Genomic DNA, 23984 nt, shown 5'->3' with positions numbered 1-23984 from the left:
ACACATTAAAACACTGCACCCCATTGATATTCAAGAAAGTCCTTTTATTAGCAATCATGATCAGAACTTTATTTTGAACATAATTATGTTTAACAATAAAGGAACTACACATCCCATGATGAATTGCAAACTGGAGATTCTACGACAAACAACTTCCCCTTCTTGAACTGACACCTGCAGGTCAATGTTCCCTCTAATTTTTCGTGTGTCTGAGCGAACACACAAACTCCCTGAGCGATCCCTTGGACCACTGGGAGCAACATTAGATGTGTGCACTGTGGTCATGCCAGCATCAAATCCATCCAAGTTACATGGTTTATTAAAATAATCAAATTACAGCATTTACATTTATGTTAGGCTACTTTTAATTAACTGCTTTAGCCCACTTACAATGAAAATTTTTAAAAATTCTTGTTCATGACCTGTGTAGTATGTTAACACTATTGAAAGTAGTCTAAGGAGCTTGGAAAGAAAAGCGTCTGGACTTCTTTGAGTTGCTTCAAGACGTTTCACCTCTCATCCGAGAAGCTTCTTCAGTTCTAAGGTCAAATGGTGGAGAGTCCCAGATTTAAACCCATTGGGAGTTTCCCCCCAAAGAGGGACAAAGGACCCCCTGATGACCCTAATCACATGAGCCAAGGTGTGAAAGTGGGTGTGGGTCACAATCAGCCAGGGTTTAGGGTGAGCTCATTGTGAAACCTGGCCCCACCCTATCATGTGATTTCCTAAGGTCAGATGGCCCAGTATGTGAGTGGGCATTAAGGCGCCTGGGGAGGGATCTCAAAACTGGATTACACATGGCAGACAGTTGGTGTCGTAAACCACCGCCTCTGTTCAAAGATGGTCGCTCACAGTGGACATAGATGGCTTCTTTCACTCCTCTTTCAAACCATCTGTCCTCTCTGTCCAAAATGTGAACGTTGGCATCCTCGAAAGAGTGTCCTTTATCCTTAAGATGCAGATGGACTGCTGAGTCTTGTCCTGTGGAGGTGGCTCTTCTATGTTGTGCCATGCGCTTGTGAAGTGGCTGTTTGGTCTCTCCGACATAGAGGTCTGGGCATTCCTCGCTGCACTGTACAGCATACACCACGTTGTTAAGTTTGTGTTTTGGAGTTTTGTCTTTCGGGTGAACCAGTTTTTGTCTGAGTGTGTTGCTGGGTCTGAAGTACACTGGAATGTCATGCTTGGAGAAAACCCTCCTGAGTTTCTCTGATACACCGGCTACATAGGGGATGACAATGTTGCTGCGTCTGTCCTTCTTATCCTCCTTCGCTGGTGTCTGATCTTCTTTTCTGTGCATCTTTGCTGACTTGATAAATGCCCAATTAGGATAACCGTATGTTTTAAGTGCTTCCTTTACATGTGTGTGTTCCTTCTTTTTCCCTTCAGGCTTAGAGGGAACATGTTCTGCCCGGTGGTGTAGGGTCCTGATTACCCCAAGTTTGTGTTCCAGAGGGTGATGGGAGTCGAACAGGAGGTACTGGTCCGTGTGTGTGGGCTTCCGGTAAACTTCGATGTTGAGGTTGCCGTTCTCTTCAATGTGCACAGCGCAGTCCAGGAAAGGCAAACAGTTATCCTTTGTGTCTTCCCTGGTGAACTTGATGTTTTTATCCACGGCGTTAATGTGCGCAGTGAAGGATTCCACTTCTTGTGTCTTGATTTTGACCCAGGTGTCGTCTACATATCTGTACCAGTGGCTGGGTACTCTTCCTTTGAAAGAGCCAAGAGCCTTTCTTTCCACTTCCTCCATGTTTTTGTTTTTGTTTTTGTTTTTGCTCACAGGCTTTCGAGCGTTTTCCTTATAAAACGCCGTTTCTTCCCGCAGGAAATATAAACAACGATAGTATTAAGGAAGAAAACCAAACATTGCATATATTTTTATCATAACTCTGGTTTTACGTGGTCTATCAACACAATTTAAAAACTGGTATAAAGTCCACACTTTTCCCGTCAATTGTTCCGTCTGTCCTGCTCACATCTCCACGTTGTCATTAACATGGCTTCACTCCACATCAGCCACGCTGCTTTGCTAGCTAAAACACCGGTGTCGGCACATAAGGACGCTGTCATAGCCTGTCAACGACGTTGATTAGCTGCGTATATACGAATGTGAATCGCATTATTGGCTGGACTATGGGATAAGGTGGCATCGTTCTAATCCCAGCAGCCAGTCACTTACTGACTAACACTGCAAAACAGAATTGTTAAAGTTTTAACGCAATGCAGATTTTCTGTGCGCAGAGACCGTGCCAGCAGTGCGCAATTGCGCATGCGCGCAGCATAGAGGGAACATTGCTGCAGGTCATCATTACACTAGCATATTTTCAGAGTTGAATGTTACCATATCAGTCCTTTTAGTAAATTCACCGAGCTCTGAGGGAGACAGACGAAAGATCTCACCATCAGAGCTTTGTCCATGAAGAACTCCTTCCCTGGAGTGCCGTCGTTGTACTTTGTATCAATGGCGAAGCAGAGGAAGAGGACGTCCACCACAATCTCAAAGATGGACAGGAAGCAGTGGGCCACCAGGAAGGAGAAAAGACACACGATGATGAGCGGCAGCAGCCACTCTGCGTAATCCCGCTGGTAGTTCAGGAGGAGGACTCCAGCGAACGCCGTCGTCGTCACAATCAGGATCTGAGGAGATATATTCAAATAAACTGATGACAGGTGGGAAAAGAAAAACTGAAATCCACTGTCCATATGCCGTGATGCTTCAAAGTTCACTAGCTACTTTTTTTCTACTAAAGACAAAAAGCAACAGAGCTCCCGAGAACACCTTAGACAGGTAACCTACAAGTCAACATCAGCTCCAGCTCTGCTGGGGTGTTTGTAAGCTAGAAATTTATCTGTCTGTGAGTGACAGGAGAATGGTGGACAAAAGCCAAGATGAAAGCCCTCCCTGCCACTAGATTTTACAGCTAAAAAACAAATGCAAAGAAAAGGAAGGAAGACGAACATAATAGCACTGTTTCTGGATCTGGCTAGCTAATAGCTCCTTTCCCCACCTATACTGGCGTATACGTATAGTATAGAAAAAAAATTTAGGCATGGCATCAAATCTCATTTCACGGGACCAGTAAAAGTGTTTAAAGTCAATGTTTTGGAAATTCTGAACTTAATCCCACAGAACTGTAAATGGAAAATGGACTGGTTCTTATATAGTGCTTTTCTGCTGTAGCTGAGCACTCGAAGCTCTCTTACAGCAACATCCAGTTAGGTGATCACACTCAAAGTGAAGATCCTTCCTCCAAAGCAGCACAAACTGGCAGGAAAAATGAAAAATCAAGCTCCCGCCTCACCTTCCCCAGGAAGAGCACAAAGTCTCCAATGGCGTTTATTGTGGCGACTCGCAGCGCGTTTTCTACCAGGATCACGAAGGCATCACGTGCAGACGTGCAGAAACTGGTGCTGTTGATGGCTGTGGCTGCATATGCATTCTGGGAAATAAAACCAGACATGGTGAGATGATCATATCAATGAAGAGAAGAGAAGAGAAGAGGGTGGAGTATTACCTGATTGAGATAGTTGAGGCACTTCTCCAAACACCACAGACAACAGATACAAGTTTTCAGCATACAGCGAGCGCACGCATTCTCCTGATAAACAACAGATAATATCAGGTTATACATAAAATGTATTTATGTTTACATGTCACATACAACACACTGTACATGTAATCATTTTTAAAAAGGATGAACGAGTTGTTAATGCAACAGAAATGTTGTTGTAGTGACGAGGAGACTTCTGTTTGAACACCAAAACATCATCAGCATACAGACAGATGCCCTTCGTATTGTTACCAAACCTTTAAAGGACATCAAGTCATTCTTCTGATGTTTTTTTTCCAGATTGATCATAATTGGTGAAACTGTTCAATGAATCACTTCCGTGTAATCTTAGCAACAGTGTGTTCGCCACTGACAGGTTCACATTGTTCTTGTAAGTGACAGTGTCATGGTAAGGTTCCCTACTGAGAAATAAAATCCATAAACCTATGCACATCTCAGGATTCATCAGGAGTTTCAAGAGGGCATACAGAAAAAGAGAAAATCTGCCTAAATGCTTTCTTTAACTAATTGTTACATAAAATCAATTTAATGGGATCTGGTGAAATAACATTTACTTGGTTGGTATATATTCAGTTTACACTAAGCACTGTCCTCTTTAAAAATTATTTATTTGAATAAATAAAACTTTGATTTTAGGTATTTTGTTTGCATCTTATTGCTTTATTACTTCATGTTTAGTAAAAGTGAAAACTAATTTTTTCAGCGTTGGATTTCTGGCGTGTGGCAGCCTGTTACGGCAGCTCTGCTCATTTCTGAGCTTTTTTCTTATTTCCTCTTTCCTCTCTTCTTGTAACTTTCTAACTTAAGTCTTAGCAATTATATTCTGCCATCATGCACTACTGCTTTGCGCTAGTTATAGCATTTTATTCTATTTTTATATAGTATGTTATTCTTTTATCTTATTCTATTCCATTGTTTTTCTTAATTTTTGCTGCTGTAACTTTGCACTGTCCACTTTCTGCTGTGACACAAAAAATTTCCTAGATGTGGGACTAATAAAGGTTTATCTTATCTTAACAGTCTAGTAAATAAACTTTTTGTACCTTTCCTTTGAGCTGATTATGGATGTACATGAGGATGAGTCGTGGGATCTTGACCAGTGTGATGATGAAGGATCCTTTCGCAACTGTGCCCAGGTGGTACCGGACCAGCCTCAGGACTGAGGACAGGATTGGAGTCACTGGGAGTCGGTTCTTGTCCCTGAAACACAAAGTCCTGGTTAAGAGTCTTTCCTGCCATGAGACATTTAGAAGAACCTTTATGTTTCCTGAAACGAGGGGGTACACATGTGGAGAATCCACTCGGAAATCCAGAGTTTAAAAAGGCAGGCTAAAAAGATGCAGTATTATGCTGTCATTGTATACCAGAGTGACTAGAAATACAGACAGTATGATTTTAATACCTTGAGATAAAACAAGCATAATAATTTTTTTGTAATTTTGACTCTGTACACCTCCACAGTGTACTTTACTTCAAACAATTACGATATGACTGAAGCGCACTCTCTAGAAGTATCACGGCCAATGTCTACAATCAAGAGAAACCTTCAAAAATATTATCTTTTTGTAGCTTCTTGTAACCAAGCTGCAACCCACTGCTTACAACCAACAAGAGGACCAGATTAGCCAGCAGAACTACCTCCAGATCAACACTAGTAAAACCAAGGAGCTGGTGGTAGACGTCTGCAGGCACAAACATCCTCCACTGCAACCACTAAACATTCAAGGTATGGACATTGAGACTCTGGACAGCTACAGGTACCTTGGTGTTCATCTGAACAATAAACTGGACTGGACTCATAATTCAGACGCCCTCTACAGAAAAGGGCAGAGCAGGCTGTACCTGCTGCGGAGACTTAGGTCGTTTGGAGTGAAGGGCCCACTACTGAAGCGCTTCTATGACTCTGGGTTGGCCTCAGCCATCTTTTATGGTGTGGTCTGCAGGGGTGGCAGCATCTCAGCTGGGGACAGGAAGAGACTGAACAGGAGGGCCAGCTCTGTTCTAGGATGCCCTCTTGACAAGTGGAGGTGGTGAGTGACAGGAGAATGGTGGCTAAGCTGTCATCCCTGTTGGACAACATCTCCCATCACATGCAGGAGACTCTGAGAGCACTGAGCAGCTCCTTCAGTGGCTGCGGCACCCACGGTGTGGGCAGGTCTTTCCTCCCCACTGCTGTCAGACTGTACAACAAAGACTCCAACTGACCAAACACACACATCCACACATGTGCAAAAGCAATAATACTAAGTGCAATACTCTTTTCTGGCATCGTTGTATTATACTCAGTTGTATATAGCATTTGTATTCTATTTTATTCTATTATATATAGTATTTTATTTTATGCTATTCTATTGTGTACAGTTGTGTACAGTATCTTATTCTTATCTTATTCCAGTGTTTTTCTAATTTTTGCTATGTAACTTTGCACTGTCCACTTTGTAACAAAACAAATTTCCCACGTGTGGGACTAATAAAGGTCATCTTATCTTAGATTAGACTTTATGACAAAACAGCTAATGAGCCTGCACAGATAAATTTATACCAGAACGATTGCTAAAGAAAGGTATGGAGAAAGAGAGACACATGATCCTGCTGTCATTGTCCAAATACCTACAGACCAGCTGTTCATTTTCTTAAAAGTATCCAAGCTGATTTTATCCACTTTCCACCATGTTGCTTTACTACATCGATTACAGTCAGTGTCTCAGGCGAAAAGAAGCTGTCTTTTCTATTTAAATACCATCATATACCAAATTCTCCAGTGAAATATCAAGTATGAAAAAGGTATGTAAAGTGTAGTATGGACTCACCTTGTGAAATAGTACGTGACCACAGCACCGGCCACAGTCATCTGCTGACAGGCCAGGATGAACTCACTGATCCAGACCAGGCCCACAGCATGGTACCAGGTCAAGTACTGAAGAGGACCGGTCAGTCTGAACTCCGTCAGCCCCGTCTCCTCGTTCTGTACGGGGTTACCTGCACGACCACACAGAGCAAAGAGAGAAAGAATAATTTGATGACTAAAACTAAATGAAATCTGCTACTTTACATTCAACGTTCAACAGAAACATAAATCCACAGAGACAGTTTCGGGTACCGCGATTCGCCCAAATTGGTTCAAGCACAATTTATAGGATAAACGATTTACGAATGAGTCACTACAACCAAAAGGTACAACAAGAACAGAGAGAAACTGGACATGTGAACATGTGTATGTGATTGGGGGGTGGGGGGGGTTCAACCAAATATGTACCAGCTGTTTGACTTATTAGCAAAACAAAGACGAATATCTAACAGCATTGTAGTTTAAACTGAAGACAGGAGGCCAAGGTAGCAGTAGCAGAGTTGAAGGTGTTAAGATGTTCACTGGGAGTAACCAGGAGAGATAGGATTAGAAATGAGCACATCAGAGGGACAGCTCCGTGTTTATGATGTCAGCTTTTCTCTTTGACTGCTGCAACTGACCGGTGGTTCCCAAGAAGAGAAGGACCAGGATCCAGTAGATCCAAAAGAGCAGGAGGGCAAAGAAGGTGACAAAGGGCTGCAGGGTGAGGAGGGGGAGGTGTATGAAGACTTTTCCTGCTACGTGGAACAGAGCGATGGTCAGAGCTACTCGTTTCCTCATGAAGAGCATCAGCAGCAGAAGGATGATCTGGAGACAAAACACACAGTCAGTCTCGGGTTTAAAACACCAATCGATCACACTTTCTATGCTCTGTTTGATGTCGAGTACATACAGTGAATACAGTGGCAGCAACGGCATAGACAAGTAGTGCCTGTCCGCTATCTCTGGTGACCTCCACCTCCTCCTTCGCTTCCTTCAGTACTTTAGAGGAAGTGTCGTTCCCGTATAGCCGGTAGTCAATGTAGAGCCACCAGAGCACACTAGTCCCCGCTTAGACACAAAAAGCAGAGCCCTGATTTCAGACACATTTCATCTGTTTACATCTTTTAATGCAACAAACAGACAGGAAGTGATCTCACCAAGGGATCCAAGGACAACCAGTGAGGTGAGGATCCAGACGAGGACAGCAGAGATGTAACGAATGATCACCATGAGGATCATGGAGAGGACTGAAAAAGACAGGCAAAAAAAAGTGATGTTAGAGTCTCAAGTGGCCATTAGAAGAACTGCAGTTTTTGGCACTTCCATATGAGAATTAGATTTTCATCTTAGAGTTTGATGCTTGTTCTCACACAGTGCGAGGACACAAAGTCCGATGATGATCTCTTTACTGGCAGCGACGCCAGCGATCAGTCGGTGCAGAACACTGTTATCCCCGACAAACGTCACCACAGCCTCAGCAAACCTTGCGTAGCAGGAGATGTCCACCGGAGTGCAGCGATTAAACACGGGCAGCGGTTTACTGAGAATGGAAGACAGAGGTCAGAGGTCACAGAAAAAGCAAAAAAGCAAGCGACTTTGGGGTGAAAAGCTGCTACATACCTGGGTGGAACAGGTAGTTTGGGGCATTTAGTGGTCCTCTGTTCGAGAACAGGATATCTATGAGCTGCTAACTCATAGGAGCACAGCTCAGAACCTGAAAGAAAAAAAAACTACCATCATATTTTAAATAATAATAAAATAACTTCTAATACGGCCCTTTAGATGCAGAGAAGGTCTTTGACAAGGTTTAATGATCCTAGTTCTTTAAAGTCTCACTGGGATGGTCCTCTGCTACCGCTGCTGTTTACACTAGCAATTCCACTTTTGCAGTAACTGTACAATCATACCCACAAATCTATGGGTTAACAACAGGACACAATGACCATCAACTATCCCTATATGTTGATAATATAATTTTGTTTATGCCAACAGCATCAGATGATGTTTGCAGACAATATGCATGACCTAATGGAAGCACATCTGTTTCGGTAAATCAAACAGTTCCTGAAATAGGTTTTTACTGGCTTAACCATTTTAAAAACAATAAAACATAATAATAATCTTTATTTATAAACTGTTTTTCAGAACAAAGTCCTTCACAGGACAATTCAGATAAATGGTAAATGGACTGGTTCTTATATAGCGCTTTTCTACTCTCACTGAGCACTCAAAGCACTCAGTAAAATAAACTTTATAAAATACTGGCAGGTGCCAGCGCCTCAGCCTCCTGGCAGTTGAATCTTTAGGTGGCACAATCCCACTTTTACATTTTAACAAGGTTAAAAGTTGTTCTATGCTTATTGTATAATGTTGAAACAACATTAACATCTTTTAACATTTTTGCAATCAAATTGTGCCCTGGCCTGAACATCCAGAAGCGTGATTATCATTATGAAAATTCACTGAATGTAAACTGGGAAAAAGCTTTGAATGTCATTGTGTCAAAACACTGAAACACTGACACCATTTTAACTACATATTGCTTTCTGCGTCCTTGAGAAACCTGCAAAACAAAAATGCATGAATTGGATCAAGATTGTCAAATTGCAAAGTGTCAGAGATTGTCAGTTAAGTTATTAGTATGAGAAGCCTATATTATATTCTTCCTGTGTAAATACACCTATTGCATTCACAAGATTTTTAGTAAACATGACCTTTGACCTTAACCTTGAGGTCAAGGTCACCAATATTGATACTCATCCAAGATTTTTAGTAGATGTACTTATGGGATCAAGTCACTAAAAGTACAAAAAGGCACCACTGTTCAACTATAAGCTGTTCTGCTGTTCTGCTAAATTTGGGGTTTTTTGATATTCAAAATATTGGTATTCTAGTCCTCAAGTTATAGAATCAGTATGATCTTAACATGCAGACTTTCATGGTTTTCACATCCAAGCTGATGGTCAGGGCGAGCGCTGGGTTTTTCCACAGTGCCGGCGTTTCCAACTCTGAGCGTATCCGCCGCATCACCGCTGACAGGCTGCACCTGAGTGTAATCTGGGCTGCTGGCTTCTTGAAATCAGTGCTCATATTCACTCTCCACCAGATCGTCTGCTAAGCCTCGTTAGTCAAGCCGCCACAGTGACAGTATCTTGCCATAGTTATTCTTGTATTGACCTTGTACCTTCTGCTCACAGAAAACCTCTGGATGTTGCTGAAACTCACTGCCATAACCCGTCTTGGTTCAGTCACTGGTCAGCACACAGCTTCTCCACTTACATTCACCTGCCTGCCTTCCTGTCCAGCGCTCTGACATTAACGGATTTACTCATCGGAGTACCTCTACACCCCATCCGCACCAACCCCTCTATGCTTCGCCTCCGCCTGTGAAAAGTAAGACTGTTTGCAATTTGCAACCTACGCCTTGGATCCGCATCTGGCATCCCTTCTAACACTTGTTTCCCTTGTTTCAGTGACTCTGAGAATTACGCCACACCCTTTCCCTCTGTCCCACACCCCATGGGTCCTGCACTGGATGTTACCCAGTGTTGGGTCCCCAGCCCTCGTCCGCAACAGCCCCAAGGCTCCCTCACGGACCATGTCACAGTTCACGTAGTGATTTACTAACCACTCGTTTCAGTGTTTTTGTAATCGTGTGACTTTTATAGTGTTGTTTCTTTGCTTCACAGTATACTTCACGTGATTATAGTACAGTTCAGGGAACTAGTACATCATAGTATTACTCCTGTTCATAATGTGTCAAAGAATTATTTGAGTAGTAGCTTCCTAGTTTGCTTTGTCACTTGCCCTAAGTTTATGGTATACTTGCTATCGCTCCTTGCATTTCTGTACACTTTGTGCCTCAGTTCACGTCTGATGCATGGACCAGTTTAGCTTCCAGTGACACTAGGCCACTGCTGGTTACTGATGGACTCTGAAGTGTACATGGATATACTATACTGATATACTCTAGAGGTATGATACTATTTTTAAACCAGTTAGTTACTTGGGCTTTATTTATTGGTGCAACATAGACATATTGCAGAAAATTGCACATATTTGTATCAAAAAGGTATCACTACCTCTGCTCTTCACAGTGATCATGCTTGCTGCCATACATAATCACCACCCAAAGGCGCCATTCTTATGAGGGAAGAACTCGAACAAAAGAAACATGCAAAGCTCAGATGACTGCAGTCATTAAAATGTCTTGTGTGCAAATCCTTTAAAAAACCCATGGGAACGCGTGGCTGATGAGGGGAAAAAAACACCATCCAGTGCAAACAGCTCCAAAAGAAACTAGTCCCCAATATGCCCAGTCATTTGACTAATATGCCCAGTTTGTATCATTCCTGACTGTGAACTTGATTTGATTTTTATTTTGAAAGTTTAATCTGAAACACAGATATGAATATTTCCGCTTGTATGAACAAACTGAGTGTGAGCGTGCTGGAGCTGGGCCTCTGTGACAGGCTGCTCAGGTGTAGCAGATAAACTAGTTCCTCTGTGTGAATCTGTGACAGTGGATCCTTTATAAACGACTGCCGGAGGAGCTGTGAGGTCACCTGACCGAGGGTCTGCCGTCATGTTTCAACACGTTTGTGTCTCAAGTGAACAGTGAAGGCTCTGAGTCACAGAGCAGCCATGATGGAGGAGAAGCAGAGCAGAGTGGCACCAATTACACGACACGCATTAATGCTGCCTTTGTTACTGTACTGTAAGTTCAGTATACTGTTGGTGTGTCCGGTCTGCAGACATTCAATCATCACGGTGACGCGATGGCGCGCGGTCGGCCAAGTGCTGACATCACTGCTTCCTTTAAAACCAGCAACATGTTCGTACTTCGGTCTTTGTGAGAACATCGAGTCACACAGTGCACCCTCCAATCCCCTGCCACTTCCAGCACTCCACCTGCTTTTCGCCTCCAACGCATCACCCACCCTTCATATTTAACACCTGCTTTCAGATTCAGCACATTGTATGTTTTCACCTTCAGCAGATCACCCGTTACATCTTTAACACTTTGCATGCTGGAAAATGATTATTAAAAAAAAAAAAATCATTAGAGAGAATGCCTTTGTCAGAAGTGTAAAGCTTGCACATGCATGCGGCAGAATGTGTGCAAAGCAAAAAATAACACAAGAAAACATGATGCAGCTGAACTGGTCCAGTTTAGAAGGTTGGTTTCAAATCCAATCCAGTACAAGGAGCAATGCAAGTGCAGGCAGGAGGGAGTGTTTCACTGGGCCCAGCTCTCACAGCTAATTACTCTCCAAATCAGACAAGACCACAAAACCAAAACCAAAACAGGGACATCTAGTGCCTAAGCGTCGTCACAACTTCAAGACATCACTTGCTTTCACCTCCAGCTGTTTACCTACTTCTATCTTTAATGGTTCACCTGCTTTAAGCTTCAATACTTCATCGGCTGTCCTGTTTAACACTTTGCATACTTCTTTCAAACTTTATTATATTATTTAACCTCAACATATCATCTGCTAGCCATACAAGGGTATTGGGGGGGGGTTGTATAACGTGTTCTCTACTTTTTGTTTTGTTCTTTTTTCTCCCACATACTGTATTATCCTAATTGTTTCTTGTAATCACGAATATTGTTATTACTTTATGTGTTGGGTTTTCAGATGTTTGAAATTACCCTTGAATGGCATGGATACAAGAATATACACTTAAGTGTGTTCCTATAGTCACAATAACTTACCGTACTGTAACGAGTTGCAGATATTTACTATGTGCCATAAATGTTCTGTAACAGCTTTTGTTTTGTTTTTATTGAAAAATGAAAATAAATCCTATTAAAAAAACATCACCTGCTATCACCTCAAACACATAAGCTTCTTTACACTTTAATTCCTTCTATTTTTATTGCTTCCATTATCTTCATATTTATTAAGTTACCTGCTTTTATTTTTTTATATTCTGCACGCTTGATCTCAGCACAATAGTCACCTTTCAGTTTTCACCTCCAACACATCACCCCAGCCAGCTTCACCTGTTTTCATCTTTGACATATAATCTGTTTATACCTCAAAAACTTTACCTGCTTTAAATGTTTGACCTTGCTGAACAAATAAAGACACAGATTCAAATACATTTCCCATCAACACCCTCTCCTGCCTCTAAAGCCTAGAACAAAGCCTCTTTGTCCCTCAGCTCAGACGTGTAAAAATATATCTGGATATCCAGACACCTATTCAAGTGTGCAAGGAGTCGTGTGACATTTATACCCTCACCATTGACCATAGCGAACCTCTTCAGGTCCTGGTAGGTCTTCAGCTCCTCTGTGGGACACAGAGACACACAAAGAGCCATCGACTTGATTTTCCTTTGAACAATGTCGATGTTACAGGGATCCAGGAAGAAAACAAACCTGTAAGCGACAGAAAGTACAGGAAGTCAGCACATCGACATTTATAATAGAAAAAATGACTATATATATATCTATATATATATAGATATATATATATATATCTATATATATATATAAAATGCAGGTAAATGCCTCCAAAGACCTTAAAATCTAAAAAAGAGTGACACCAAATAGGTCAGCATTGGATTGGCATTTAAACCATTTAACAAATGGTGCTTCTAAAACCAGAAAAATCTCCATCTTCTAATAAATATGAAGACATGAAGCCAGTAACTTTATCAAAATTTAATTTCAGGAATTGCTGATAAAGAACACAATGCATTTTTAAAAGAAAAGCACAATTTTCCAGATTTTAGAAGAGTACCAAATATTATAAATAAAGCAAAAAATCTTCTGATAAGTGTCTTTAAGTGCAGGTAAGGCCGTCAGTAGGGTTGAATGGACCTACTTATTCAGTGCGTTTTAAAGTATCAGTTTTAAAGGATCACATTCAAATAAATATCAACTGCAGAAATGTTTAAGAACAGGAATATTTTACATCTAATTTCTATTAAAAGAGGCGTGTCGAGACTGCAATAGAATGCAATCACATTAAGGAAATATACTTTAAAAACTGGATAAACGGAGTGTAAGTTATAATTTTATACTCATGATCCATTTTATTATTAATCAACCTCATTATTATACAAAACCCAGCAGAAGCACTACATCAGCTGCCTGCTCTTCAGTCCATCGTGTATCAGTTCTGCTACTATCTGACTGTTTCACGTACTGTAGACTTGAACTGACTGCTGAATTTTGGCAGTGCTGCCCAGTCTGCCCAGTTTGATAATCCCGACTTGAGTCATGAACAGAAGTGTTTGAGTAAAAATAGAAGCTGAGTCTGAGCAGAGGAGGATTAAAGCTGAGCAGAATGCAGGAATGTAGATGTGGGAGAAACGTGTGACTCAACAACGAATGGAAACAAAGAGCCACAAAGAGTCTGCAGAGACTCAAACCCTCGCCGTTCCTCTCCTACAGGCGCAGGAATCTGTGATCCTGTGATCCCGCTCACTTCACCTGAAATCACCTCGCTCTCTGTTCAGCCTCGTGTTCCCGTGGGTTTATATCAGCTGAAAGACTACATCTGATCCCACATCAGTCAGAATGTCTCAGAGATCAAACAGTCTGACACAGTAAAGAGCTGACAGATGCCTAACAAAGATCTGTACCGTGTGTAAAAGTAGGTCTGACATCGCCTCCAAACTCCAACAGCTGCTCGCCCTCCAGCAGGTGGAGCTCTGCGTGTGTGTGTGTGAGATGAGTCACAGCTCTCAGCTAGTGTCAGCATAATCAATGGTGAACTCTCCCACAGGAACTCAAACGCATCGAGTATTAAAGTGCCAGGATGAGCTGCCACAATGTTCTAAAAATACCCAAGTACTACTTCAGTAATACTGCAAATTAACAAAGACAGACTGTACAGGACAGATGTGCAACACAACCAGAATACAAACAAAAATACTAAAGAATTACAGTGAAATTAAATTATTTACATATATCACCACCAGGAGCACAAAATAAATGAAACAAAACTGCAAAAAGACCCTGATAACTTAAAAAAACCCCAAAAATATTTATGCAATAAAATCCTAATTATTAGACACAAAACACAGCACTGTGTAATAAAATATCAACACAATAATCGAAACTGCTACGCACTGAAAGAGCTTTATAAACTGTAAAGATGAACACCTCAATACAACCTATAAACCAAGACAAGCCAAACTACAGAATTCCTGTAGTCGCGAGTTTTTCCGACAGAAAAATTCATACACAAAATCTCCCCTCTGATAACCTGTTTTTAAACATTGCTTTGTTAAGAGTATATATTTACTCAAATATCACATTTTTGTTTCTCAAATAGTCAGAAGTAACTTCAAAATGCACAGATTCCTGTCAAACAGTAACAAACTCAACACTTTAACTGTACGAAGAACAGTAAAAACCTCAGTACTTACTTCCTGTCCGTGTGGTCGAGGCCACTCAGCCTGACGCCTTCAATCTGTTCATTTCGTTGGCCGCAAGTGTTGCCATAGCTGTCATATCCGAAGACGAGGCGAGCGGCGCCGCCGGTGACGATGGTGAACCCGCAGATGCTGCCCTGGAGGATAGAAAGAGAGTCAGCGAGTGCAACACACCTTAAGCAACAGGCGCGTTTCTTGCTGTCTATATTCACTGAATCTCATCCCTCAGTGCACTGTATCACATCTACTGCTGTCACATTCTCCAGTTACACGTTAATTTATCTTCAGTCAATAATCTAATCTGATCAACTGCATACATTTGAATCTGGGCCTTCAGCTTTTGCATGGTTGGGAAAATCTGTTGTGTTTTATCTGTACTGATACTCGCACCAGACTATGAATATATATGGAAACTTTCATGACTCTCGTCTCAGCAGCACATAAAATGACCAAACTCAGGATGAGTTCCAGTAAAAACCCCGTCAGGACATCACTGTGAAAAATCTAAGACCACATGACATCTAAAAGGTTTAAATCCTCAGAAATCAGGGCTGAATAGCAGATGTTCTGACCTGAACAGGCTCAGATTCACTGTTTATTCTCTACTCATCATAAAATTTTCATGCATCTATTCCTGTCCTCGCTTCAGTTGTAAAATCAAACGACTGTTGACCAGTCAGAGCTCTGCCTGAGGCTTTAAAAGCCAATCAGCTGCCTGCTCTGCTCCTGCTGCTACTTCCTGTTACCACAAGAATCTTAATCCAGATGTGCACATTCATTCAGTCCCCCCAAAAAATTATATAAAGGGGCAGAAATATATAGTTTAATAACATGCTTCAGTGTGGTCCACATAGAGCCACACAATTAAACATCAAGTTATAGTTTGGAAAAGAATTCATTCTGATTGTATTTTTTCAGGTACCTCACAACTTTCACAAGCCTGAGTCTAACAGCTATGGTTAGAATGAGGCATTTAATAAAACCAAACATGTCGTGGTGCCGAGTCAAAAAATAATACACCTAAATAATCAGAGAGTTTGCCCGCATCATACAGCCTGGCCTTCTGCCTTCAGACGTGCCGCAAATAAAAATGAGTTTTATCACTGCTGTGCTGTAGTTACAGGTCTCTTCAAACTGCTGCTTGCCTCAATAAGTCTGGCAGGAGATGTTGTTGATGTTCTAACAGCGTTTACGCTTGAGTTGTTGAACCCACCATCTTTCCACTTCACCTTGAAAAGTAAAGCAATCTGTGCTGTCTTTTCTTTACTTCTGAGTTTTTTTCTCAGAAATTTAAGATGTAAGAGAACCCAAAAGTTGTGTAATTACTAAGCTGAAAAGGAAGAAAAACTACTTAACCATGTTTATTAAGGGGCAAAGACTCAGCGGCATTTCAGCAGTAATCCATCGTCAGCGATTACTGTGTTACAATGGCTAACTGTATATAAAATATAAAAAAACTGAAGACTTATTAAGTCAAAATTTACAATAAGGGGTTAAAATGTAAAATGAATGCAGTCACTGTGGCACAAGCTGGTAAAGATTTTCTGTATCTGTGCTTCTGGCAGCAGAAAAGTATTCAGCTGCATGTCCAGTAAGTAATTTTCCTCATAAATCAACTCAAACAGAAACGCTGTTAGAACATCAACAACACCAAACATATTACAGAGGCAGGCAGCAGTTTGAAGAGGCTTCTAACTACAGTGCAAACAGTTTCTTCAAGTCGATTCTTAACAAGACAAAGCTGTAAAAGCAAGTTTCACCGACTTTACTTTTCATACATGTTTTTTTCTCTCAAAGTGTTCACACATCTCCCACGTCTTGCTTATACCGTCATGCGCTCTCACGCTGCTCAGCCAAATCCCAGTTACAGAGAAGCCTCAGAGTCCGTTCTTTATGAAAAACATTAGACTAAAACAGGCTTGTTCCACATTTTAGCACCAACTCTCAACCATAAACATCAGAAAATGCTAAATTCACTCGCCTGATTTTCTGGGTCAACGCTTATCAGTCAGTAAGATGCAGATTCATAATAATTTGTATTTTTATTTCATTTAAAATCTTTGGTTTAGTGTCAGTGAATAAAATATGCTCATTTAAGTTTAAAAAACAAAATAAAACATAGTTTCATTTTTAGCCATCAGCTACTTTACTGGTTACATCTGTTCAGACTGCTTCAGACTCAAATAGCCACTCATTAGAGTTTTTCCTTCCCACTGTCGCCAAAGTGCTTGCTCATAGTGGGTCATATGATTGTTGCATTTTTCTCTGTATCTATTTTTCTAGGATCTACTTTACAATATAAAGCGCCTTGAGGCAACTGTTGTTGTGATTTGGCGCTATATAAATAAAATTGAATTGTCCTTACTACTCGGTATGACCGTTGCTGTGTTACTTTTACTTTTATTATTAATTAATTTGACTTCAGCCACAGAAAGCCTTAATAAAAACCACTCAATCGTCTCTCGAGAAGGAAGGACAAGCATTGTATTTCACCGTTTATGAGCTATATATCCATTATTGTTTATGTTCTTCCAGTCTTTGTAATGAAGTGATGATTTTAACCTTATTTTTTTATATGACCTGCTTCAAAGAACACGTTAAGAATATGTTGGGCAAAATATCCAAGGTGAATTTAATAAGTAACAATATCATTTCATTTTTTTAATTAAGTCTAGTTTTTACTTCAGTAACTAAAATTTATTCCGCTTGTAACTCAGAAAATATTCATAAACGAAGCAAGTAACTTTTAAATAATGGCTAATATGGGATCAAGATTGCTAACAGTGAAAATACTTTTATTGCAGTTATCGTTAGAGATTTTGAACATAATCCTTCACAAACTGATAAAATTATTTTGTGAGCAACACAGACAGAAGAGTTATGCTCATAATCACAAGTGGGCTCTTATTTACCCAAAAATCTACTATAATTTGTGCTTTTATTTTACTTAGCAGCTAGTGCTGGTGGACATTATTAGCATAGTATGACTGTTTTATGAGGTATCACTACTGTAGTATCACTGTAGCACTGGTGGTATAATTGCTGTAATACAGGAGGGTGCTATTGCTACAGTATCAATGTAGTACAGGAAGTGTTATTACTGTGGTACTACTATATTATTGTGAGGTAATATAAATGCACTATTACTATTGTTTGGAACTCTTATTGCTATAATATCACTGTAATGTTGAGGGTATTGTTACTGTATTATTACTGTAGTACTGGGGTACCATTACTGTAATTGCTGTAATTAACTGCAATTACCGGAGTATCACTGTAGTTTTGTGTGCTATTATTACTGTATTGATACTGTATATCCGAGGGTATCATCACTGTAATACTGGGATGTTACTGTAGTATCACTGTAGTACTAAGAACAATATTTCTACGATAATATTGTAGTTCTGAGGTTATCATTACTGTAATAATAGGATATTAATACCTTATTGTCATTGTACTATTAGTTGGTATTAATACTCTAAAATTACTGTAGTTATGAGAACATCTTTACTGTAATATTTACTTTGTTATCATTGTAGTAGTATTAGGCATATCATTAATGTAATATTACTATAGTTCAGAGGTATAATACCCAGGGTATTACAGTAATAGTACTGTAGTGTCGTGTGGCAACATTACTGTATGTACTCCTGAGGTAATATCACTGGAATACCAGGTTACTATCGCCATATTATCATCGTAGTATTGTGTCTTTTATTACTGTAGCATTACTGTAGTACTGTGAGTGATGTGGGTGCTGATGGAGGGTTTCTGTGGTTACCATGCCGACGCAGAAGACGGTGAAGAGCAGAAACCAGGGCAGGTCTGTGCAGCTCCGGTCCTCCAGCGGTCTCCATTCTCTCTTTGTCCTCTGAAAGACACACACGCACGCACGCGCACACACACACACACACACACGGTGAGAGCACAGCAGGGCCTTCAGGAACTCCATCCCTCCCTCTATCCCACCTGCCCCGGCCTGCTAACTCGGCTCCATCCCCCAGCTCCGTGTCTGTTTACGGCCGCAGAGAGCGGAGCGGGGCCGCTCACAGGCCGCGGTTACCCGCCTGTTCCCGGCTGGAGCTAATTGGATTAAACGAGCTGCTGGCTCTAATCCTAGCTCGGCCCGCTCTGGTCCCCGGGACCGGTTTCCCTTTCACGGTCACAAAATAAACACACACCGGCGCTCTGCTGAAGGACACGCTTAGAAGAACGAGCACGGTACCGGACCGAGCCGAACCGGGCAGAACCGAACCAGGCCGCGCTTACCTCCGTGCTACCGCAGCATCCCATTGCAGTCAGGGTGGAGGTGCCCGGAGCTTCACGGAGCTTCACAGAGCTTCAGCTCAGCAGCAGCGGGGTCTGGAGCCCGACAGGCGGGGGGGTGGGGGGCGAGGAGGAGACGACCAGCCCCGCGTGATCCCGGAGGCCGAACCCGGAGCGGAGACGGTCCCGACGGTCAGACAGAACGCTCCGACCCGCTGAGCATTCTACTTGTCGGAGGCTACTCCGGGTACCTAACCGAGCGGGGATTAACGGCCGAGGATTTGTCCGCCACACTTCCTGGTGGGCCGTCAGGTGCTGCGGCCATTCATCTCATTGCGCTTGCGCTTGTGCCCGCGCCGTGAGCGGAGCAGAACAACAAAGCCGTTTTTGACCTGCAGCTGCAGTACCCGCTTTGACCACTAAATCCATTCTAAAGGCAAGATGCCGCTGTTTGCCCTGTAGAGCTAATCTACACTAGAAAGTAACACAAAACACTCTAAACAGTCACATCTTTTAAGTAATCATCAACAGTTTTCTCAAACAGAGTGAAATACCCCAAAGTTATGCAACAATCTATGCAATAAATAAAGAATTAAACCTCAGTTTCTCCCCCAAAATCCCGCAATTATACATTTCTGCAAACCAGATTGATATCTGCTACTGAAGGTGCTCAGATTTCCATTGGGAGTAAACAGGATGCAGGATTAAAAATGAGCTCAGTCAGAAACGTGAGGCTGAGATGATTTGCACATGTGCAGAGGAGGGAGAGTGAATGTACTGGACAAATGATGATGAAGGTGGAGCTGGCTGGCAGGAGGAAAAAGAAAGACGTTAGAGGAGGTTCATGGATATAGTGAAGGAGGACATACAGAGGGTTGTTGTGGAGATGGAGGCAAATGATCATCTGTGGCAACCAAAATAAGAGGAGCTGAAGATTAATTTTCAGTAAACTTCCTCACTTACAAATACTGTTTATCCTTTTGATGTTTTCACTGTCGGGATGATAAGTTTGACCTGTGCTGCAGAAGAAGCTGCTCTGGTGTTGTCAGCTCCCCTGCATGTATGTATTTATGTACTTTCATTTCCCTCCTCTTCCTCAGTGTGCATTTGCTGTTGATGCTGAAGAAAGCCACTGTGTCTGTCACTGTAAACCTGCTGATTTTGATAAAGCTTTTAAAGAAAGCAGTTTGACCTCTGACCTCCACCGACAGACTGCCACGCAGAGCTCCTGCAACATTTAAAGAAGTGACATCTTTGTTTCACGTCCATGCGAACACTCAGTGCACTGTTGACATTCTCCACCAGTCACCACATACACAACACACCATCCTACAGCAACATGCGCTTTCTTCCACATGCTGGACACATCACTGTCATAGCTAAGAAAGAAAAAAGGCTGGCGTTTGAACTTTGCATCACTACGTTCATATACCTCCAAGAGACTATGTTGGCTCATTTATGAAGCCATGCAGCTGCTGCGGTATTTTCAATTATAGAAATGTTTCCTACCATGAATTAGTCATAATTCTACTTTAACAACTTTTCATAGCTATTAATAGAAACTGTTCCATTGGTGTGGAAAGGAAAGGAAAGGGAAACAGAAAGTTGTGTGGAAATATCTTTAGCACTATACAGATTTTGTTCTGATTTTTGACTTCTAATGGCTACACTCTGATATTTCGAAGAGACAGATCTAGAAGAAGACTCGAAGATATCCTGAAGTACGTGCAGTTTGACAATCGAGCAGCCAGAGCAGATGGTGAACAAACCTTTCAGGAATATTTGAACAATGTTTGTAGCTGGGCCTGTCTCCCTGGTTCTGATCTCTGTGAGGATGAACAGTTGGTAGCTTTCAGAGCCAGGTGCAGTTTCAGGCATACCGTCCCTTCTGAGAAAACTATGATGGCAGAACTGCGGGTTTGTTTGGGGTTTTTTTTCATAAAATGACTGAAAATCATAATACATGATGTCAAAATATTTTAGAGTATCTGTCATAGATTAAGAAAGGATGGAACTGTTATAAATACAGACAGAGCCATGTTGTTTAACTTGTCTAACTTAACCTAATTTAATGTTTGTATTTTATTTGTTTGTTTTAATCACTATTGTGTACATAAAGTTTGCACATCATACTTTGCACCTGTGGCACTTTTACTGTAACTATATTGTTTATTTATTGCAGGCTGTACTATTTGTATTCTGCACTAACACAATCATTTCCCTTATTCTCATTTGCTATTAACTGCTTTCACCTGTGCTGTGTCCTGCAACCTTGTCTTCCTTTGTGCTCCTGTATTCCTCAAGTTAATTTTTTTGCTCCTTGTGCCCGTTGTGGATGCTGGTTTCTTTCTGGTTTTTGTTTACCTTTTGTTCAAACAGCCAAATAAATGACTCACTTTTGGTCTGATTGTGTCCTGCTTTTGAATTCTTCACACACCACATTCTCACACTAGATATTAGATTTCTGAGAAAGGACTTCTTCAAGTTTGTGTCACTTCTATACAACCACAGCTAAACTGTAGATTCAACTTTCATCATGTCAAGCTTGAGTGTTTGAACTTTTATCTGAAAGCTGACCTGCTACTGCTGGTATAAATTTAAAGGAGGATTTTCCTTCAGTTGAAATCTGATCTGAATGTTTAAAGAAATTCTCAGTTTTTCCTTTGAGGCATTCATTAAACCATCTGTTAACGTGGGCGTGCCTTCAGCTGTGATCACCTTTTTTAGCATTTTTATAGGCTGTCATGGCATCCCGCCCAAAGACTAAAAACGAAAGTTTATTTCGTACTCTCTCTGATTGCCATGAAGTAAGGGATTTCGTCTTCGTGACAGCAGCTTCTGCAGGAGGCTGTGTGCCCCTCCTTAAACTGTTTTAGTGCTGATGTGACTGTAAGTGTGAGACAGTGAGGATGCTGATTTTCATTCAGTGTTACACTGATTTTGCAAAGTTTCCTTCACTTTTGTATTTGTCTTTAAAGCTGCACTCACTCTGCTAACTTCCTGTAGCCCCTCATAGGCTGAAATAAGTCAATTTCCACACTTTGTGTTTAAATGCAGTTGTTTTCTTTTGCTGCATTTTACTCATACATTTGCTGCAGTGAAAGCTTCCCTACCTCCTCAGGTCATCCCTCAACAACAAATTGTTTCTGATGATTAAAATCAGGGGTTAAAGTGCTTTTTTTTTTAAAAAAAACTTGCTTTGTATTGTTGAGCCATGAAGCTCTCTGCTTTCATCTTGTTAAGTTTAATTCTCCACAAAGGACGGTGAATATTGGAGTAGCAGCAGGGTTAGCAAATCACAGCCTGTACACAAAGCTCATGAAACAAAGTGTAAGGGTTCCCTCACCTTCCAAATTGCACTTTAACTCCTCAATAAAGGTACTGCAGTCAGTTTAGAAACTCCTGTATTCATTGTCCAGTCAGTGCTTTGTTATCATACTGTTGTTGTATTTTTTGTAGTACTTTGGAGGTAAGTTTACTTTTTTCTCCCACTAATTTTCCTGTAAATAATAATCAGATTCTCGCTGAGTCATTGAGTGAAACCAAACCCACTTTTTTATTGTTTTGTTCATTTTTGCGTTGCTTTTTTTTTTTTGAGTGTGTGTGTTCATGTAAAATAATCACGTTTGCTGTGTGAAGAGCAGCAGATCTTTTACCTTTTGCCTGAGCCGAACCTGTTGCTGAGAGCTTGAGGAGAGGCGCTTGGGGTCCATATTCCTGTGGGAGTCCTGGAGGGTCCCGGAGGGTTCCGCAGAGTCCTGGTGCTGCTGTCAGACTGAGGACGGCAGTGATGTAGGTCTGATCAGGCTGCAGAGGACAGAGAGCTTTTGTCTTATTGTTTACTGTTGTACCAGGCTGAACACTGGGGGGGGTGTGGGCATGTGTTTTCCTGCGTTCTTCTTGTTATGGGAGATTAAACTTTTCACGCGGTCACATTTCGGGCACGTAAAGCAGTTGAACCTCATATACATACATAAATCATGAAGTTTTATTAAGATTCATTAAAGTCTCAAATTAACGCACACAGTCCTGTTTCCATTCCTTCAGAGGGCGTCATGACTGTGTGTGTTCATTTAAAGAGTTCACAGGCAGCAATGTTCAGCAGAAATATTTAACTTCTCTCAAAATCACATTTGAATCAGGCAGGAAGCAATCGTGACCAAACAAATCTGTCAGGAAGAGGCAAAAATCCAAAGACGGGCAGAAACACAAGGAAGGAAACAAACAAGACCAAAGAAATTTCTGGAAGGCTTAACTGGTGAGAACAAGAAAACACTGCAAAGGACCAAAGACACACAGAGGAGTTTATATACTGGAGAGTTCTTAACAGATTGCGAGCAGGTGATGGTGATGGAGCTGGGGCAATAAAGGTTTGCTCCCTTTCTTAGTCTGCCTCCCTTAACACTGAGATGGCAGGAATACAGAAGAACCAAAGATTACAAAATAAATTACGAATTAGTTTGAAACAAAGCAACTCTTGCAAAGATGACATACTTGTGTAAAATGTTCACAAAGAAACACTATAAATATTCAACTCTGTGCAATTTTTGGTCTCTGATTTCAAAACGAAAAAAAGATTGTGTTATTGGAAATGGAAAAAGTAGACAATGTAAAACTTTTATTAGAGATGGCGTTTCCTTCGTTATCTTTTCTAAAACAAACAGACTGACATAATGAGGTGCCCTTTGACTTCTTGGGTCTGTTTGGAGGATTTGAGTTGTGTCGAGTTGATTGATCTTTTTACACCAACCAAAGCTCCTGTGAAGTTAGACACGGGTTCATCCATAATGTTTCCAATGTGCTAGCTGCCGGTGTCCAGTCCGACTCTGATGGAGACACAGCAGTGTTCAGCCACTTCTGTGTTTAATGCATTTATCAAGGGAAAGGAGGAATAACATGGTCTGACAAGGTGAAACAACCTT

General features: G+C 41.2%; 1 protein-coding gene and 1 pseudogene across 2 annotated transcripts in view; both read right to left on the bottom strand.

Moving 5' to 3' along the window:
* slc44a1b (solute carrier family 44 member 1b) overlaps positions 1–22775 on the bottom strand; it is a 30652-nt gene extending 7877 nt beyond the window's left edge. For both annotated transcript variants that reach the window (XM_085366826.1, XM_085366825.1), the window contains exons 1-14: positions 22719–22775; positions 18578–18667; positions 14791–14933; positions 12654–12790; positions 8023–8116; positions 7773–7942; positions 7560–7649; positions 7313–7470; positions 7041–7227; positions 6383–6551; positions 4616–4772; positions 3516–3599; positions 3303–3440; positions 2401–2637 (exon numbers count right to left, since the gene is read on the bottom strand). In XM_085366826.1, coding sequence (XP_085222952.1) covers positions 2401–2637; positions 3303–3440; positions 3516–3599; positions 4616–4772; positions 6383–6551; positions 7041–7227; positions 7313–7470; positions 7560–7649; positions 7773–7942; positions 8023–8116; positions 12654–12790; positions 14791–14933; positions 18578–18667; positions 22719–22775 — 1911 coding nt within the window. The remainder of the gene's footprint in view (positions 1–2400; positions 2638–3302; positions 3441–3515; positions 3600–4615; positions 4773–6382; positions 6552–7040; positions 7228–7312; positions 7471–7559; positions 7650–7772; positions 7943–8022; positions 8117–12653; positions 12791–14790; positions 14934–18577; positions 18668–22718) is intronic.
* Positions 623–2306, bottom strand: LOC146638205 (uncharacterized; annotated as a pseudogene).
* Positions 22776–23984: the final 1209 nt, after the last annotated feature.

The sequence above is a fragment of the Diplotaxodon limnothrissa genome, linkage group LG2 (assembly GCF_057381915.1).
Source record: "Diplotaxodon limnothrissa isolate DT_005_m linkage group LG2, D_limnothrissa_male_GT1.1, whole genome shotgun sequence".
In the NCBI taxonomy this organism is placed as follows: Eukaryota; Metazoa; Chordata; class Actinopteri; order Cichliformes; family Cichlidae; genus Diplotaxodon; species Diplotaxodon limnothrissa.
The sequence above is the reverse complement of the archived record's forward strand: the minus strand, read 5'-3'. Positions and strand labels throughout refer to the sequence as shown.